Source organism: Cariama cristata, unplaced genomic scaffold (genome assembly GCF_000690535.1).
Source record: "Cariama cristata isolate BGI_N322 unplaced genomic scaffold, ASM69053v1 scaffold3560, whole genome shotgun sequence".
Taxonomy (NCBI): domain Eukaryota; kingdom Metazoa; phylum Chordata; class Aves; order Cariamiformes; family Cariamidae; genus Cariama; species Cariama cristata.
Genome location: NW_009596187.1, coordinates 1 through 20,548, shown reverse-complemented (window position 1 = coordinate 20,548; position 20,548 = coordinate 1). Strand labels below are relative to the sequence as shown.

The window sequence follows — 20,548 nt, the reverse complement described above, 5'->3', positions numbered from 1 at the left end:
AAAGCCCACCTATGCTGAGGGGTTGTGTGTTGGTAAAGGTTCAGACTGCTGAGGAGACAGATCCGGGGTTATCTTCCAGTGGAGTAGCTATGACCTCAACAGAATACCCAGATTCCTCCTCCTTGGCCATCTTACTTCCACCCAACTGTTGATAGTAGGTATACATACAATACCAAACTAATGTCTGCAAAATAATGTTTGAAAATAGAAGGTAAAAGAAAAATACCCACTGGACTCCAATGGGCAAAGAACCAGTTGAATCAAACATTAGGATTAGCAATGTATGTATGCTTTATTAAGTATCTAGATAGTCACCAATAGCTGCTATGTTAGATCTAATTTTACACAAATAATCATGAATAAAAGTATATAAGAATTTAATGGTAATAATGATGATGATAATACAAAGAAGATTCACAATTGCAGTTAAGGCAACAGGCAATGTCATATGGTCAGGAGGATGTCACCATGCTGGTGGGATCCTCAACTAACTGTTCTAAGACTGGCTTTTATAGGGTAAGGTTGCTTTACCTACAGGCAATTACTTTTCAGATAGGATCTGAGATCAGACCACAAACCACAGGCCAAGTGACCTTAGGCAAGTGCCTCAGTGACCTTAGGCAAGTGCCTGTTGAACTAGTGTTCCTTCATCTAGTCACGGAAGTACCAAGTGCAGTATGTACTTGTGGTTTTGTCGGAATGATGTTTATGTATGTTTGCAGCTTGCAGGCCAGTGTGCATCCTGGTGGTGCACACCATCTGGGTCCTGAGCTGCTGAGAGAGAGAGAGGAGTTGGTCCTCATGCTCCACTCCCTGATTTTGGATCAGTAAACTCAGTTAGGAATTGGACAGTCTCCCCAGGATCTTCCCGAAGGCCTCTCTGTAGGATTGCAACCTTATGGGTTACAACATGTCACATACTGATTATACGATTACACAAATGCATAAACTAATTATGATTACTATAATAAGCAGCCATTTTAAGCCAGTTAATAACCGTGAAAATAAGCCTTTCCACTTAATGCCTAATGCATTAAAAATTGAAGCAAAAAAGCGTTTATCTAGAAATTCTTGCTGCGCTCATAATTTAGAATTAAGATTAGACATTCTGTTTACAATATCTCGCAGATTGTCTGTCGTTTCTCCATCAAAAACTAGACAGCATTCAGCTGCAGTTTGATTTAGTATGACACATAAGCCTCCTTCTTTTACTAGTAAGTTATCTATGGCAAATCTGTTTTCTGATAGTAACTGTTGAGTAACTTTCATTTGACCTCCAAGGATGTTTATAGCATCCTGAGTTAAACTGCCAAGATGTTGAACACCTGTATATAAATTTGTCAGTGCAATTTGTTGTTTAAGAGAAGCTAGATGGGGGAGAAATACAGATTCAAGGACTTGAGAAAATGTTACAGATTTCCACAAAGGTTTTGATTGGGTAACTCTCCAGTGTCTAGAATACTCTTTAAATTTATTAACATATTTTACTGAGGTAGAGCATATCAATGGGATTACCAATGTACAATTTATCCCTTTAAGATTAATAGGAAACCCTGGGTAGGTGTTTCCATCATTACAAGCCCATACAGTACCTTTTGGGGCTTTTATGGTATGCAAGTTACCATTGAAGGATTGGTAGTAAAAATATGGCTCAAAATTCAGAGGTGCTAAATGAGGTCAATTATTATACATATCAATAATTCAATGAATCGATTCCAAGGGGAATGTTTCAAATATTTAGGGGTATGTGTATTCCCTCCAGTGAGGGTAACATGGACCATTTCGCGGTTAGTCCAGTTGAAAATTGGTACAGACCAATTATATTCAGTATGCAGTGATTGAACTGGCCATGGTCCGGGCCCCCAAAAACATACTGGTTTATCTGTTTCATGGGTTGTGCTCAGGAATTCAGGCCCTGAGCTTTGCTTATATGGTATCCAGCTTTGGTTAGAAATATAATACGTTCCCCCTGGAGATTTTGGAGAGACCCAATAGGGTTTCTAGATGTCTGTCCAAGTCTGATGAGTTAGCTTGTCAGTAAGATAGGGAAACATAGGCCATAATACAGGGCTATGAGTACAAATGGATATATTAGGATAGATAGCAGTAACATTTATGATCCAGTTTTCACCCATATTTTGAATTTCTGGTGATTGTTGGCAGTTACATAGAGTATAAGAATTATTGTGTGAACCCGAGACATTGCATAATGTAATTTGGCCAAAATAATCACCAATAAGACAAGAATTTATCCACTTGGTATGTACAGATTCCCTCCACCAATGATGATTATAACATCCATCTTCCATAGGAATGTTAGAAATCCACCACCAATGTGTACTAATCCCATTAATTTCAGAGTAGGACGAGGTGAAATTCATCATCTGATCCATCCTCCAGCTGCCATCTGGTATATCTGTGTTTTGGAGTAGAAGTTCCATCTGGGGAGTCATTGGTATCATTAGTATCGGGATTCGTTGTGATGCTGCCACTAAAGTGGGGAGACACATCTGCTGCATACCCAGCATGGTCATCTTGAGCAGCTGGTAAGAATGATAAATTGTTTGTAGCACCACATTGTTCAGTAAGGCCTGGGTTCATGGGATTCGGGGCTGACCTTGGGGGTTCAGATAATACATTTGTGTTACAAGCATTAGGCTGCCAGTGGTCACAGTCCAGAAAACCAAGATCCAGATCCAGGGATAACAATTCTTCATCTTTATCTGTCAGATCTGATACATAATTTTCCTGATTTTTTGTTATCCCATTGGACATGTCCCATTGGAAACATGTCACAGTCATATTGCAAGGCAACGTAAGCAGGCATTACACAAACGGATACCCGCGAAATCGAGACTTGTTTAATGTTGGAAATGGTTTAAGATCTTTACGGTTCGAGATACAAGAGGCGTGTCGCTTTAACAGCCTATGATGAAAGATGGAAGTGTCATACCAATGTTTTTCGTTTGCCCAGAGATTTGATAACCAATGATCTTTAACCAGATCAAAAGTAGGGTCATATCTGCTAACCCATCTCACTATAAATGAACCTTGTATTTTATTATGCCATCAGATTTGCTCTAGGTCTCTTTCTTGTATTAGGTGACAGAAAAAAAAATATGGTGATTTTACCACTATTAGGATCTCCATTTATTGCCTGGGTCATGTGGCCGTTGCATGTGTCCAGATCCATTTCCACGGAACATGATGCAATCCTCTACCTGCTTTCTCAACAATCACGGTATGACAGGTACTACAAGATAGAATTATACCATTAAAAGGGCCATATTTAGGATGGAAGACTTCTACTCGTTCTCCAATTTAAAAATTGTTTTTCTGGGGCAAGCTAGATAAATAGGAGCTCCCTTTTTTCGGCAATGGTTATTAAGTCTCCACAAGAGAGTATCTAATTTGAATTGCCTTCTCAGTTGCTGGAGTTTTAATTGCTTTTTTAATAAACCATTGAATCGTCCAACCATTCCTGAAGCCTGAGGATAGTAGGGAACATGAAACGCCCATCTTATACTTTGTTCTTGCACCCACTGTGCCACTTGATTATTTTTAAAATGTCCACCATTATCAGATTGTATCTCTTGGGGTTTAGGATAATGCAGTAACAATTGTTGTAAAGCTTGTATTGTATTTAATGTTGTAGCTTGATGGTGAGGAAAAATAAATCCTAAACCACTAGTCTTCAGCTGCTGTGAAAATGTATTTAAACTGTCCTGTGAGGGGACCAGTGTAGTCTACCTACCACGTAGACCATTTTCCCTTACCTTGTGTAATACACAAAAGGATCATAATCTGGTAACCATTCGAGTCTTTCTTGACACATTTCACAAGCAGATACAACCTGTTCAGCCGTTTTTCAGGTGGTGGGCCATCCCTTGTATTTTGCTGCATTCTGTAAATGTAATGTTCCTGAATGGCCACGTTGGGTCTGTAGCAACCCGAATAACCGTTTCCAATGACTATCCAGTCTTTGGATTTTAATCTTACTAAGTTCATCAACACGCTTGATTCATCTTAGTTGCTTTGGTTTCTAACCTTTTGCCCATATGTGCTGGCACCCATCCAATTTCGATAGGTTCGTTTGATTTATGTCCCATTTCTAAGATCTTTTTGCCACGTAAGACTATATTTAACTTCTACTGCATTAATTACAAAATTTTTCATCTCCCAAAATGGAGCCTATTGCAAACAGCCTTTATATACCCAACAGGAATCAGTATATATATACTTAGCTTTATTTGTCTAGGACTATAATAAGGGCTATTAGTTCCCCTAGTTGAGCAGAACCATCTCCTTCTGTCACTACCTGTCTCCCTGTTGTGGTTTCTATTCCAGCTGTTCCATACCTCCATTGCCTTTTTATTCTTTTAGAACTTGCATCAAAGAACCAAACATGCAGTTGTTCTCCTATCTCCTTAGAATAAGGAGGTGCTTCTTCATATGGGGAATGGATTCTTTCAAAATTATCAATAAAAGAGATTTCAACATTTCCAATTCAAGGATTGGTCTTTTTGACCTCTATCTACATTAAATATGCCACTGTTAATAGAGCAGTGGTTTTCTTACATGTAGTTAACTTTTCAGTGATTTTTGAGGGAATCTGGTTCCCTTCCCTTAACCATGTTAATAATTTCAAAGATTCTACTAAAGAAATGATTTGTCCGTTGTAAGCATTCAGGCCAACCCATAGTGCATATTCCAAAGCACACAGTCCCTTTTCTAGAGGAGTGTACTTTCCCTCGGTTTGCTTCCAGGCATGAGAATCAAGTAATATAGATCTCTTATCTTGCTGTAACCCCACCATACTCCCATGTTCAGAAAATTCCCAGAGCAATTCTATAGGCTCATCAGAGGCTAATCCTAGTACTACAAATTGTTGAACTGCCTCTAATAATTTGGACAGACTGGCTTCTTGGGCTGGTCCCCATTGCCACATAGCTTGCTTTCTTAGCAGATTGTACAATGCTTGGGCTGTAAGAGAACCCTGGTGTGTGCCTTCTCCAGAAATTGAGAGTTCCCAGCAAAGTCTGTAAGTCCTTAATACTGGATTCTGCAGTTTTTCTAGGTCCAGTAATACCTTTTCTGGTATTTGTTCCCCATCTCACGTCCACTTGATACCCAAAACGTAACTTCAGTATTTGGTCCCTGTCATTTTTCTTCTGGGACTTTGTAATAGTACATGAGAAATTTATGGTCTGTAATGAAACACTGAACATTAGGATGCACCTGGTGGGAGTGAGTGGGGGAGCACATGACTACGACACTGGAACATCTCAAGGACTGTTTATGAAACCATGTGATTGATTATGCTAAGACAAGGATGACTGGTTAACCGCAGCCCACAGTCATGTACACCCCCCTGTACACCCCCCTCCCCATAGAACAGTATGGTACGTGGTGAATAGATAAGCTCTAGGGGCAGGGCGTAGCAATCCTTGTGGCATGTACTGGCCACACGTGCCAGAACAATTGTGGGTCCAAGCATGGATAAAAATACTGAGCAGGGGCTCGGGGAGGGTGGTTACAACAGTGAGGACAACGTTGCCTCTGTGGGGATGCACGTTATGCCTTGTGCCTGCCGATCCTCCAGCACCTGGGAATGACACCACGGGGGAACTGTATGCTGAGCCCTGATATCCATTGTGGGGTCAGTATGTATGTAATCTGCTTGCAATAAACACTGTAAAACACTTTGATTTTTAAACGAACCCTGCTTGGGTGAGCATTTACTCCAGAATCTAACGAATACAGACTTCCACACCAGTTTCTTCTAAGGATTTAATAATCTCATCTCCAGTTTCCTTGGTTAAAGCCCAGTCTTCTCCCCAAATTATTATATCATCTATGTATTGTAAAATATCTATCCTATGTTGTTTTGCTTTTTCTACTCAGGGCTTCAAAAAGTCACTTAGCACATTATGTGCTAAAGTGGGAGAATGTATATATCCTTGTGGTAAGCGATTAAATGTGTATCGGTTGCCCTCAAAAGTAAAAGCAAATTAATCTTTATTACTCTTAGCAATAGGTATGTTAAAAAACATATCCTTAATATGAGTTACCATTTTGAAGGGTTTGTCATTGTTTCTTAGAGGGCTTAATACTTCATTCATATTGAGTACAGCAGTATGCAAAGCATGTGTTTTGGCACTTAATTTCCTGTAATCTACTGTTAGTCTCCATTTCCCATTGGCCGCCTTTACCAGCCAATTGGCTGAATTCCATTTTGACTCTGTTGGTTCAATTCTACCTTCTTGTAACGATCTTGTAATTTCATGTTTAATTCCACAATGTTTATATATGTTTGCAGGCAAGCATGCATCCTGGTGGTGCACACTATCCAAGCCTAGAGCTGCTGCTCTTTTGAGTCAAAAAAGATGTAATTTTTATGAGCATGACTGGAAATTATTAATGGTTTACTGGATTCTTCCTATAAAATAAACTCTAAGTAAATGCCATTTTTTTTTAAAACAGGGTTGATGTCTTGTGTGCCAATTTAAAACATGAGTAAATACAAACATTTTACATGATGCATACATCTCTGATTCTGTCAGGAAGAGTTTGTAGGACCCTTCAGAAAAACAGTACTTGAAAGCAGCCTGCCATCATGAATAGGACATCTGTCTCACAGCCCACTCCTAACCTGTGGGGTCAGGTTTGTGGGGTTGTTGAGAAAGAAATCATCTGAGATAAGGCCAGTCCTAGGGCCTTCTCCAACAAAGGCAGAGGTTTGCTGGACAAGGTTTCCACACACACTTTGTGTGTTCTGTGCTGTAAATGTAAAACTTCCAGAAAGGACTAGATTTTCCTCATTCCCAGGTTTGGTATATTAGATGTGCATAGGATGGGGGGAAGCAGCCTGCAGTGTATGGCTGTGTGACCTGACAGCCTTTGTAGAAAGGCCTTTATTAGAAAGAAGGTGTTTGTACCAAACTAAATGAAGCAAGTATTATACCAATTTCTTTCTCTCATTTAAGATGAGAAATATTAGTAAGCTTTAAAAATCTAATACTGAATTAAAGACAAGTGTGAAGAATAACCAATAGAACTCACTAATTTTGGCACTTGTAGTTTTTCAAAATTCACACCCTGCATTACAGTGAAAATCCTTTTGACTTTCTGGAGCAAGGCCCAAGACCCGGCACAATAGGCACAGCTATAAAAACAGGACAAGTGGCAGAGGCTTTGTACCCAGACAGTTTATTGGAACACTTACGAGACTCTATTCCCTTGGACTACACAACTTCTAAGAGGGCTGCAGAAGGTCCCTAGCATGCCCTGGGTGGGGGTCCAAGGCCAGTGCCTGCCCGTCCCCTGTTTGGACCCCAAGTGCCAGTCGGGCAGGGGCAGTGCAGTGGCCTTTGGCCCTGAGGTGGCCTTGGCATAGCCAGAGCAGTGGCTGCTGCCAGCACCACTGGAGAGGTAGGAGGTGCCAGCCCTGGTGCAACGTGACTGTGGGGCACGGCCGGCGTGGCATCACCTCGTCAGGCAGCAGCAGAAGCAGCACCCTGGGTGCCAACCGGGCTGGGGCTGCTGTGCTGCGGCAAAAAGTGCGGGGGACAGAGGACTGGGCTTCTCCCCACCTCCTGCTGCCACAGGGTCTGCGTTTGTCAGAGCAGCAGTGCGTGCGGATGCAGAAGCACATCTAACTCGGATAGCTGCCGTAGCACGTCGCTTGGCAGGTGCGGTCATCCTGGGTGCAAAGTGTGCACGTTCTCCCTTGGACCTGCTGTTGACAGACCGCGCTCCTCACAAGCAGTTTCCCATGCAAGCTCAACCTCTGGTTTTCTTTTCTGGCAGAACACATGCAAAGCAGTGTCCAGTAAAAATCCTTCTGGTGTTATACTTCATTAGCAGATACGAAAAATGTCTTCTAAAATTTGGATTGTAGAAGAAGCTAAAAAATGCAAAGGAAAGGAGTTAGTTGCCACCACCTTGAGACTGGAAACCACAACCACAGGAGAAATGAGAAAGAACTATCAGGAGCATTCCAAACCTGAAGTTCAGGCTGAATAAAATGGTGCAATACAGGCCTGTTAAGTAATCACCAGCCTCGTGGTTTTGCCGCTTGGTAGTGGAGAAACACGGGCTTTTCAAAAGCATACAAACTGATTTAGAAACCCAAATACCATTATCTTTCAGCAACTGGAGCATGCAATGAACATGTAGGTAGCTATATGGTGCTGCCATGTACCTTCTCAGCCTTCAGCAAATGCCACAAGAAGACTGCACTTCTGGTACACTGAGGCACACAGCAAATACCAGAAAAACCCCAATCTCGATACAATGAGAAAAGCTCTTCATTTTCTGTGTTAAAAGGAATCGGAAATAACTAATGTATATTTTATCAGCATTTCTGCTACTCAGAAATGTTACCTCAAAATCTCCTGAATGTGAGCCGAGAAACAGAGAACATTGACTACCATCCTCATCGCCAGTGTAGTAAAGGCTTATTTCATCGGAACAGAAAGCTGCCCCCCCAGAAGGTTCTGAGAGTTAGTTTGCATGTAGCAGATCCAACGTCCCTCCCTAGCTGCTGCTTCTGCTAGCAAGTCATCACGTGAGCCCGATTTTGGAACATCCTGCAGCTTTCTGGTGAATCCATACAGATGGAGCTGATGAGCGGCTTCCCATGCTCTCACTTTCGAAAATTCTCAGACGTCCTTCCCCTTGCTAGTACTTCCTCTTTGAACAGTTCTTCATGAATCACTACACACTTGCTGTCATCACCCCACCGATAGTCTCAAAGCAATCACTTTCAACAACATTCCAGATCTTCTTCATAAAGCTGAGGCATGTAGAGTCATTGCCTTTGCTAGAGCTCTCCTCAGGTGGATTCAGACGCTCTCTTTTTGACCAGGGTTGCTTAATTGAAGTTTGTAAAGACCTTTCTTCCTCTGGAGGTCCAAAGGCAGCGTCACTAGCTGCTCTTTTGTCACATGTTGGATGGAGAGAAGAAGTCGAGCCTGACGAATCAACTCCCTTGGCCAGAACAGAATCACATGAAGTTTCTGATGAGGAAAGCTCCATTTTCAATTCTTTTTTCTCAGTTTGAGTAAATTTTTCATCTGAACCCTAGCAGCTAGACTGTCCTGCCAGACAGCCAGCTGAAAGGAAGTGATCAACTGACTGAGAATCCCAAGGGAAAAATTCTCAGACATCACTATGAGATGCATGCTGCACTGCTGTGACATCACAGAGCAGTGTCCATTGCCTAGCGATATGAAACAGCAGCAGGAAGCGCTAAATAACACTTGGTGCTTTTCATTTACAGATTTCCTTTTTTTTTTTTAACTCAAGAGCCAAAAAGTAAATAAAACTGCAATGAAATTTTAAGTGTAGGATAGGACAGTGCTGTGTTGGGATTCAGCTAATAGCTGGTCCACAGGGAGGAAGAAGGAGGTCTGCAGTGTTAGGAATGAAAGCACCACATCTCTGCAGTTTTTCAGGTGCGCACCTTCCCCACATGCAGAAATGTCCATGCACTCTTTGTTCCTACTGCCATGCTAACACTAAGGAAACACAATCCATGGTATTTAAGCTACCTAAGCTGTGGGTTCACCTAAACACAAAGGGCAGCTGCAGGGACGTGGGAGTATCCAACATGGGTTGTTATAAGCTACTGAAGTAGGTTTCAAAGTCTAAATTTCTCTAAAGCACTTGGAAGTCCAAGGCAACCTGTCAAAGGAGGTCCTTCTTCAAACAAGAAAATTCTATACCACCACCAATGAGTTCCTGTCTTGAAAAGTTTAATTGTTTACACCAACACAAAGTTGGTAACAAAGACCAAGCTATAATATTTATACCAGCTAACTGACAGCTGTAAAACCTACAACTAATGTTTCTGGCATCGACTGCACACACAATGCAAGACAGAACAGCTTATTAAACAGTCAGTCTAATGGGAGAATGGTGTACATGCTGCTCAAGAATTAAAACATGAAACTGGAAAAGCAACAAAAGCAACACTTAACTCCCAAGCCAGTGCAAAAGTTGAAACACTTACATGAAAATTTACACAGCTAACTCAAAAACATCATGTAAGTTGCTATACATTCTACTTCCCCCTCCAAAAAGCTTTCCAGTCTTGCCTGAGAAGGGCAATACTCCTGTGCCTCTGTGGTTAAGTGATTGTGGCTGAACAGAAAAAGAAGTAAAATAGGTACTCTACTGAGGCATCCCCAAAGCATTTAAAACAGACATGGAAATCAAGTATGTATTTGAGGTCCTAAAGGACACCTGGAATAGCACAGCCATTTCATACAGGGTTTTTAAAAAAATACTTTTAGATAATACTTATACTGTACACAACAAGATTTTTTAAACAATATATTACACTGCTAAAATGTTCATATAAATACTATACAGGCAAGCGTGCAACCAACCCATTAGGAAGGTTCACAAATTAGACCACCGGGTATCTCTGGTAAAGCTCTCAGATTATCTTCAAGATCTCTGATTTGTGTAATCCAAGCCACTGATTCAGCAATACCTATTTTAAAAGTACTTGGGACAAGGCATGAGATGAAATACATTTGTCTGCTGATTCCCAGTTCCCATTTAATATGCTACTGTCATCTTAATCTGGCATATCAATGTTTAACTTGGGAGGTGGAATCACGTATTTTCCAGGACTCTGTGTAATGACAACTCCAGTCTTTTTTCGAAACATTGGTGCAATTTTTGGTGGTTCAGGCAGTGGTGTTTCTTCTGTTTCCTCATTATCTTCATGATGAAGATCATAAGAAATATTTCCATATTCTCGTAAGAATGGGAAAATTTCAAGCAGGAACTGGCAAAAGTCTTTGCGAATTCCAAACCACCCTAAAAAAAAAAAAATCATTTCACATTATTACAGAACAGAATGAAAATTTAATTAAGTAGGTTAACTATGCAATCTCATTTAAGTTCTCTTGATTGTTTGCATATGAACAATATAAAACTTGTTAGTGCTGCTTCTCCGTGTGTTCTTTATACCTATCATATAATATTGTTTGCATATGAACAATATAAAACTTGCTAGTGCTGCTTCTCAGTGTGTTCTTTATACCTATCATATAACAACATTACTGTTCAGGTTATATACACACAGATACACATATGGAAGATATACATGCACTTGCATGCCTCTCTATGTCTGCACATGCATGTCTGTGTGTGTATATCTGTATGTATAAGTTACAGCTATACTACCACAGCAAGAATCCATTTCATTTCACATGTGAAGCAATGTCAGGTCACATCAGTCCACAGAGAAAGAACACAAGAGATTTTGAATCTCGATTAAAGCCATCAGTGCCACACGGGAAGACATCTATGCCAACTTTTCCTTGATACATATGGGTTACAGTATCAGAGGGAATGTCATGGCATAGGCAGGCACAGATTAGTAAATCCATGTATTCAGTATTCCCCAAATACTTTTGTTGCTAGCCAGATATGATATGATATGATGCCAGGAGTATCTCATCCTTGGTATTACCTGTGGTAGATTAGAAAATAGTACACATTTGCTCTTTGTCATGTATTTTGCTACACGCAAAGACTTGGAAAGAGTAAAGTGGCACTTGTAATTCAGCAGCTGGCACTCCTCTATTAACCAATACCCAAGGCCAGTGTTCAAAGGAACAGCCTGCCCAAGTCAAATCTTTCACACTGAATGAAAGCAAGGCATTAAGCTTTTGCCACAGGAGATTCCATACAACCCATCTTTCTGCAGACATTAGACTTTATGGCCAAGGGGTGTATTTCACTTAGCGCTTTAAAGGTGGGTTTTCATGCAAGTCTTATGAGGTTTACTTTAGGTGAATAGTCCTTTTGAAAAATTTACATAAATATTTATGAACCCTACAGAAGATAAAATGACATGTGGCTTTCCAAAAGACTCATTTGGCCATAAATTACTGAGGGAATGCATTAAAACAAACTAACAAAAAAATCACCAGTAATGATTTTCCATACAATAACAATATAAAAGTAAACTAAATGTATGGAGATAAGCTTAGTCATGACCAAAGAAATAAATTATCAAAATATTTCACAACTGGACCAAAACCGAAGGGAGTTTTTGTAACAAACATCACAGCTGGTTCCTTTCAACTCTGAAAAATCCTAACAAATTTTATTGCCTTGTCAACAAGGAACATGAACTGCAACGTGGATGGGAAGAAGTACTGATCTGCACTGGTTCAGTAACATTAGATGGCTGAAAGCGCAAACACTCCTTTTGGCAGTGCTAGTTGTTGTCGGAATAAAAGCCTAGTAAATCTACACTGGCCACTCGGGCAACTGAAGTGACAACTAAGCAGCACAAAGCACTGTTTGGCCAAAGAGGAAAGAGAATACTAGTTCAAGCTAGGACAAATGCTAATCAAAAATGGTAGGTGCTATGCTATTTTCAGAATCCAGAGTAGAAAGATCCAGTCACACCCCATGAGAATGAAACCCATAGAAATAAGGAAGGATAAAAGGCTAAGTTACAATTAAAACGCCATTGAGATTTCAAGTTTAGTCCAAGCAGAAGTTACACAGAACTGAGAAAAAAAAAAACAAGAAACACTATAAACACTGAAAACTTATTAAAAATCACCTGAAAACAATAGTAACAGACACATCTGCATTCTTTCGTGAAAGAATATACACAAAAAAGCCCTTTTTGAAAATACAGACCTTAGTAAGATACATTTAAGCCTTGACTTTCAATCTGTTTCCATCATTCTTAAATACTTACAGTGATTTCCTCCTTTTTGTCCAAATGTTGTTGCCATTAAAGTTATCAGTGAAAGCCAGAGAGGAACAAATATGGGTATAAAAGAAAAAGAATTATGCCCATCCAGTCTGTGTACTAGTAAGATCTAAATGGCAAAGAAAAAGCGATACAATGTCAGTTTAATTGCAATACCCACTTTCAAGCTTCTTAAAACATATGCTGATCTCTGATCTTTTAACTTCACACAGCTGTGAAAAATGGCCTCCACAAAAACATGTAGTTGCAGTTCCAGTGCAATGCATATTTTACTCACAAAACTTTAAAGAAACGTAGAATTCTTGTTTTTCTTTCATATTTGCTGCTAGTATGTTATTCCAAAGCAAAAAGCAGTATTCTCATTTTAGTAAGCTGAAGAAGAGCCAGAGCAACATTCCTCAGTGACTGAAAAAATAACAAGATACATAAAACTCGTTATGCTTTTTCCTACCTCAAATGTGAGCAGTGGAACTACAATTGTCATCCAGCTGACAGCCATTGTTATGTGTGTCCTCCTTTGCTCAGCAATCACATCCATAGAGCGCAAGAACAGAACAGACCACACAATGTAATAGAGCACTACTAGACACAGAAAGGACATCAAGATCCACAGTGGAACACAAACAACCTGAAAGAAAAAGAAATTAACTGCTTTCCCCGCCCTGAGTCCAGCAGTGATACATTTTTATTCACTTGATGTGCTTCAGGTATGGGTTTTTTAAATAAAGCAAGTCTACATATGAAGTCTAAACAAGAAAAAGAAATTTAAGTGCAACGCTTTTTAACTAATATAATCTCTAACAAAAACAGAACAGACCACACAATGTAATAGAGCACTACTAGACACAGAAAGGACATCAAGATCCACAGTGGAACACAAACAACCTGAAAGAAAAAGAAATTAACTGCTTTCCCCGCCCTGAGTCCAGCAGTGATACATTTTTATCCACTTGATGTGCTTCAGCTTTTCTAACAAAAGCTTCACAAATCATGTGCACTGTGAGGAACCATGTCAGCTCTTTGAGGGTCCTCAGTTAGCTCTGTAAACCCCATCAAGCTGAAACAATTTAAAACTAAGCCAATGTAGTTCAACCTTCATTAATAAAAGACTGCTGTGATTTTATGTGGCCTCAAACAGTACCTGAAATTGATTTTAGCAAGTATTTTCTACACTGGACACCTTACTTGAAACAGTTTCTAAATGAGATCCTTTTCCTTGTTTTCTGGAAAATAGGACAGTCATAGTCACGCCAGATTATTAGTTTTATTGTAGTTCTTCAAAAACGCAGACACAGAAACAGCACTTTTGTATTGTAAAGGCACCTGGGACAGGAGATCTCAGCAGTTTTGACAGTGGCCACTTGCACCAGAAGTGGACTTACATACATGGTAACCCAACAAATAAATCTAGTTAGTTACCACACCATATTTACCAACACATTCCCTAACTCACCAATCATTTTCATGGCTAGTTTAGTGTTCCCACTGGAACCTTTTCGTTAGGATCTCTCTTTCAACAACTGATCAGAGATTAATTGCAGTTGACAGTACCTCCCTCTCCCCTGAAGGATGCAATACCCAAAGAACAGCCTCTGTTTTCCCTGACGACTGAATGAAATGCCAGACCTTCAGTGAAGAATTGTTAAGTGAGCAAAAATGCGATCCTGGACTCTGATCATACATTAACTGTTCCCTATAGTAAATATCTTTATGAAATTCAGCATTTAAACAAGGATAAGAAGAAAACATTTGTTACATACAAGCCACGGCCATCGGATGATCTCATCTAGTCTGAGTGCAATAAATATGAACTGTAGAATATTGACTGAACACAAGATTTCCAGCTAGAAAAAGAAAATACATTAGTTAACTCTTAGCATGATACAACTATTTCCAAGATATCTTTTGACAGATTTTTTTTTTCTGACTCTATGCTTACCACTGCAATATGGAACATATTTGCATTTACATTAGATATTACAAAGCATCCCTAAATTTGGGAGGCTGCAATCCCAATAGAGTAATCGCAGAGACAGCTGCCTCCTGAGGAAAGCCCTTCCTGGTATTAAAAATAAAATAAAAGCATTACCTGCAACACTTGTTAGAGTGCTTAACAGACAGAAGAAAAGCCAAACTAACCAGACTGAAAAAAGAAAGTTTAAAAGTCCCAGTTATATCTGGGGGAGGGAAAGAAATAGATAGAATAGTGGAAGATGACATCCACATTCAATCATCTACTGTATAATTGAGAGAGATTTTCAATGACACTGAAGATACTTGGGTTTTGAGGCAATACAGAAAAGCAATACTTCTCATTAAAAATGTTATTGAAGGCTTTTCATGTGTCCTGCTTGCCACTATGAGAACTAAACCTAAATTCTACTTAAAAAAAACAAAACACAACGCATTTGTGTCTAGCTTGAACAAAGCAAAACAATGAAACATCATCAGACTTGGCAAGATCCTGTTTCTAAAGTTTACGGGCAACCCTACATGGCTAGGAATTTCAAAGATCAAACAAAGAATTATTATCTGAAAAGATTCACTGAAGCTCTTGAGTTAGAAACATTTTCCATTTTAAAAAAACATTTAGTTATGCAAGGCATCTTTGAAATGTAATATTCCTCAGAAGGCAGACACTATGTGCTACTTTTCACCAACATGTATGATTATGTAGTATGATCTCTTGGATAAACGCCTTTGAAATTCACAGTACAGGGAGTCAAAAATCAGAAGAGGCAACAGGCACTTGCCTACTTCAGAGGCTGCACTGGAGCCTTCACTGCTGAAGTACAGGTGACTTTAAAAAGACTGGAAAACTAGACTTAAAATAACTTTGTACCACTGGCTTTCTCAAAAGAATAAACCGCCAAAAAACCCCACACTCAAGCATAAGAACAAGGAACCTGAAAACTGCAAGAACAAATAGAGGGAAAAATTAAAAAAATCAGAGGATCAATTGCTATAAATAATTTTTAGAATCCAGTTAGCATTTGAGCTATATATGGCAAGTGCATGTATATTTGGAGTGGCTAGGCCCACAATTTAAAGAATTCCATATGCCTTAAATAAGTAGTGCTTTATTGACTACAAAAATAGCGTAACACAAAAACCAAAGCTTTTTCTGAGCCACCATGCTATATAGACAAAATCCTACTACATGCTTGCTGATGACCTCATCAGTTTCAGAACAGGAATAAGCAATCTACTTCAGATTAAATAATTATGAATACACTAATAAATTAATAACTACTTTGATTGCTCATGCCAAAAATTAATATCCTGGATTAAAGACAGCCCCTTTTCTGTTTCTAGCAAATGAAAGGGAAATAATGAAATCTTCCCGGAGTAAAAAGAAAATAAAGCAGAACAGCACTATGTGAAGATGACAAAAGAGTTTAAAAAAAAGTTAGTTCAACTGCGTAACTTATTTTCTTTGAGACAGCTGTTGCCTTTTAGAGGTGAACGGATTCTACTTTTTACCGTCAGTACTTGGCAGTTGTGCAGTCATCTGTAAATCAATGGCTAATCAAGCATCATCCAGTAGCAGGCAAGTACTTCTACACAAATTTTACTTTTAGGAATGGGTACCTGTGAATAGAACTCTTCAAAATTAAACTCTATTTGCAATATTTTTAAATCAAGGCTTTAAGGTATCAGTTTACCAGCCATCCTAACAATCACTTACCAAAAATGTTTCTCTTTCCATATAGACTCGGCTTATGCTAATGTTAGGGAAATATTCCTTTGAAACTAAAAAAACTGAAAAAGCTGAACCTCATCCAAAAGATCAGATTTTTAATTGTCATGGGGTAGTTTGAGGACATAGCAAAAAAAAAAAAATCCTTAAAAATATATCAGTTCAATAAGAATTCTAAATCTATTGCAAAATGCCACAACCGTGGGAAGATCTTGAGAACCCTCATGAAGTTCTGACAAAACAAAAAGGAGTGACAGAGAGAGGAAAGAAAGAGGCAGAAAATAAAAGCCTACTATTTTATGCCTACCATGCACATTCCCAAATGAAAGATTTTAAAGATTAAGCACACAGATTGGGATAGTAAGAAATTTTAAACCCTGATTATTTAGGGCTCTGGAAGTTCAATTCTGCCTAGGGACAGTGCTTACTATCAACGGAATTTTCTTCAGTAATTTCCATTTTAGTGTCTAGGATTAGTCCATATTGGGGAGTTTGTGGTGAGTCCTTTTAACACACAATAATACAAAGGCAGGTTTAAAACATGCTGCAATTTGATAGTTGAAAAAACTAGAACAGATTAGAAAAAATTGTATTATTCCCGATCCTGATTTTTCACTCCAGCATGTCAGTGCAAACAATTCAACAGACGCAGTCATCCATATCATGCTTTACTGAGAGATGAACCATGACCGAATTGATAGAGTGTCTTGCGTTTGCCACAAATTTTACACATAACAAGTGGAGCATTACCTCCAGAGACCTGTCATGTCGGAATCCCCACACACAAGCTGCAACTGACACTGGAGATACAAAGAATAAAGGCATGAAGACCAGAAGCCAGAAATGGGTTCCTCTTTCAATCCTGTCACACACCAGAACTTCAAACATCAGCAGCAGCAGGTGGATGCCTACTGCAATTAACATCGCTTTGAACTCCACACAGGTTTCGCCTTCTGCTCTAAAGAGAGGATAAGGAAGCATTCAGTTTACTTACAAACAGGAAAGCAAGCTCTCCTGCAAACATTCCAAGATACTTTGTTAACAATTATTAAGTTTCAGATGTTAACACTTGTTTTGAATAAATATACACATGATGCCCAAATAGCCACTGGTAAACTACACTCCTGATGACATGACAGGATTTCTTGCCCATAAAGCTCCACATTTAACGTATTTTACTTAAAGGAAGGAGCAGCGGCATTTTTCCAACTTGAAATTTGTTCTAAGGATTCCATAGCTCTGCAGATAAAACAGGATTTCTTTGCTACTATGTAAACACTCAGATATCATGCAGGCTGTTGGGAAATAAGCTAAGTCTGAAATTACCGATTTGGTTCCTGCACCAGCTTTCGATTGAATCAACATCTTTCCCCAGAATTTCGTTATTTGCCAAAATCAGCATATTGCAACAGAACATTATCTATTACTAAAAAGTAAAATGCCTGTAAAATAACAGCACATACAGAAAACCCACACTTTTTCTTATGCAAGTAGGACCATTACTAGAAGGGACAAACAAGACCTGAACCACACAATATAGTGTATCAGAATGAGACCTTTGCAGAAAATTCTTCCTTTAATATTCACCATAGATAGAAAAGAGGATTGAATTTATTGCACTTCATTCAAGGTAGTTTGTATTTTCCCCTAGCATGTTCAAAATCACATCCTACTCAGATTATCAAAAAAGTAAACACTGATGTATTTAAAGGTTTGAAAGTTATTTTATCCTAGACTGACAATTAAAATATCAATATTAAAGAACTTAGACAAAAATTGAAGGAAATTTACAGACTTTGTTCCCACAAACACCTTACTTTGCAAACGTTACACATTTGCCTATATTAGCATATTCAACTACTTGAAATATTTCTTATAAAACTGCAACTAAAGTCTGGAAAAAATTCTCTATGTTCACTGCATATTCAGGAATGGCTGAATATTCATCCATATGTTCACTGAGGTTATATGGACAAGGAGAGGGGGGAAAAAGAATAATCAACATTCTTAAGGTTAATCTGTACTTTTCAGGAAACTGATTTAGAAAGTAATCCAATTAAATATAGTCTATTCCTAATGCGTATGAAAATACATATTTCTATATGGCTTATACTAAAGCAAAGAATTCCCAGCGTTCTAACAGAAAAGTGCAAAAAGTCACTCCATGAGAAGTTTTAGCTTCTCAAAGACGGTATTTTGAAGCTTCTGATCAACTGTTGCAACTAGGATTAAGACATCCATAGCTGCATAAAGTTGTTTGCACACCCTATCAGATATGATAACGTTGAAAACAAGCGTTCTGGATGCTATATCTTATGTTGATCAAAAACCTACTTATGAATCCAATTCTGTATGGAAAACACATTATGTTCCCTCTGTTTTGCAAAATAAATGTCCTCAACTTACCGATACTGTGGGTTTCGGGCCCATACTCCTGTTCCCACTGAGGCACCAACAATCACCATTAACTTCCATAGCCATATTGGAGCAAATACAGCCCAGTAACTCCATTGGATTTTGTCATCCAGACGTAGAGAAAGCAGCACCGAAAAAAGCAGCAGGCAGGCATAAATAAGAAATTTGCTATTAAACAAAGAAAAAACTCAGAGTCAGAAATTAAGGCAGGCAGACAAAATAATTACATAGTACCTGATTTCCTCACACTACAAGAAGGGAAAAAGTCACCCACCCATTCACCAGAGGCTCACAGGCGGCTTTATAAAACACGTAATTAGGCTTCAACACCACTTCAGTGAAGTAATTATATGTATTTTAAAACATGGATAACCTAAGGAACAGAGTAAATACTTGCTACAGAGTAAAGCAGCAATAGTCAGGAATACTCCCCTTACTCCAACAGCACAACTCAAACTACCCACTTTCACTCATCAAATAGTAAAAAATTCGCTAGATCATGATTACCTCATTTAGATATCAAGCTGCTTTATGTCTGCTCAGAACAAGTGTCTCAGCTGCCTCTTAATAAGAAAATGCAGTTTTATTGTGTCAGCGTCTCCTCACATGCTTGATGAAACTACCTCAGGATAGGATGATATAAAACAAGTCACTCTTCACGGCAACAAAGAGATCCCTGAGCTTCCTAGGCTATTCATACTTTTCCAACATTCAATATTTGTGTTATTTGTACTTTCCCTGGCTCCTCAATAAATACAGAAGAAAAACATCATGTGGTAAAATACCACTGCTCCCTGAGCGTTCCAGTAAACATCGAAACATTCAAGACGAAGTTATCTGCACAAGTACAACATTCAGCTTGCTCATTCATCATTTAGACAGCATCCAAATAAGCTGCAAGCATGAATTCACAATAACAAAACTTTATAAGCTTCTGGAACATGGGTTCCTTCTTTTCCATTACTTCCAACCACACATATTTAAATTGTTTATTTCAACCTCTTTGCAACAATGCATTTCCTGAAGCATTGGTTACCCTTCTGTTTGTTTAGACAACTGACTGAACACAGCTTTTTGTAATTGCAGTCATGTAAGGCCTCTTTCACAAGCAAGATTTTTCCAGGACTCTCAGGATTTCATGCTGCTCTGCACAACTGACTTGCAGGCCTTTGTTCTGTGGTCTTGAAACACCTGGTAACGGCAAAACCAATTCAACTGATTCTCTGAGCGTCTTTAACAGTTCCATGTATCAGTACTCGCTTGGCAAGACAGCAGAAGCCCAAGTTGCAGTGACTATCATCTTGTTCATTTTAAGAGAGTCCATAATGAAGAAGCACGATCAGCAAATCTCCATGTCTAGACTAGGATTGTTAAACGTGATGCCTTCCCACCTGCAAGAAGTGAGCCTTTCCCATACGCTACATGCCTGTGCTAAAGCATAAGGCAACTTTGCTTTCCAGCATAAAGCTTTATACTCCAAATCATCAAACTGAAAAATTCAAAAACCGGAATGAGACTTGCAGTAATTTGAGAAAGTTACATCATAAAGCAGAAATTTGGCCTGGAAACCAGATGATGGATGCCCGCGTTTCCAGCCACCTGACCAAGAACCAGCCGAGGAGAGCACGTACCGACACCCACGGGCGCTGGGAAGGCAACCGGCCAGGAAACCTCCCCCG

The 20,548-nt window shown here is 39.2% G+C and overlaps 1 protein-coding gene across 1 annotated transcript; it reads right to left on the bottom strand.

Annotated features, from left to right (window-relative positions):
* Window positions 1-9,741: 9,741 nt before the first annotated feature.
* TMEM185A (transmembrane protein 185A) lies at window positions 9,742-19,039 on the bottom strand. The gene is made up of 6 exons (XM_009704899.1): window positions 18,861-19,039; window positions 17,205-17,412; window positions 14,515-14,598; window positions 13,206-13,382; window positions 12,740-12,863; window positions 9,742-10,833 (listed from the first exon to the last, which is right to left on the bottom strand). Exons 1-6 carry the CDS (start codon window positions 18,917-18,919, stop codon window positions 10,589-10,591), a joined length of 897 nt encoding a protein of 298 aa, XP_009703201.1. The 5' UTR covers window positions 18,920-19,039; the 3' UTR covers window positions 9,742-10,588.
* Between the last annotated feature and the right edge of the window lie 1,509 nt (window positions 19,040-20,548).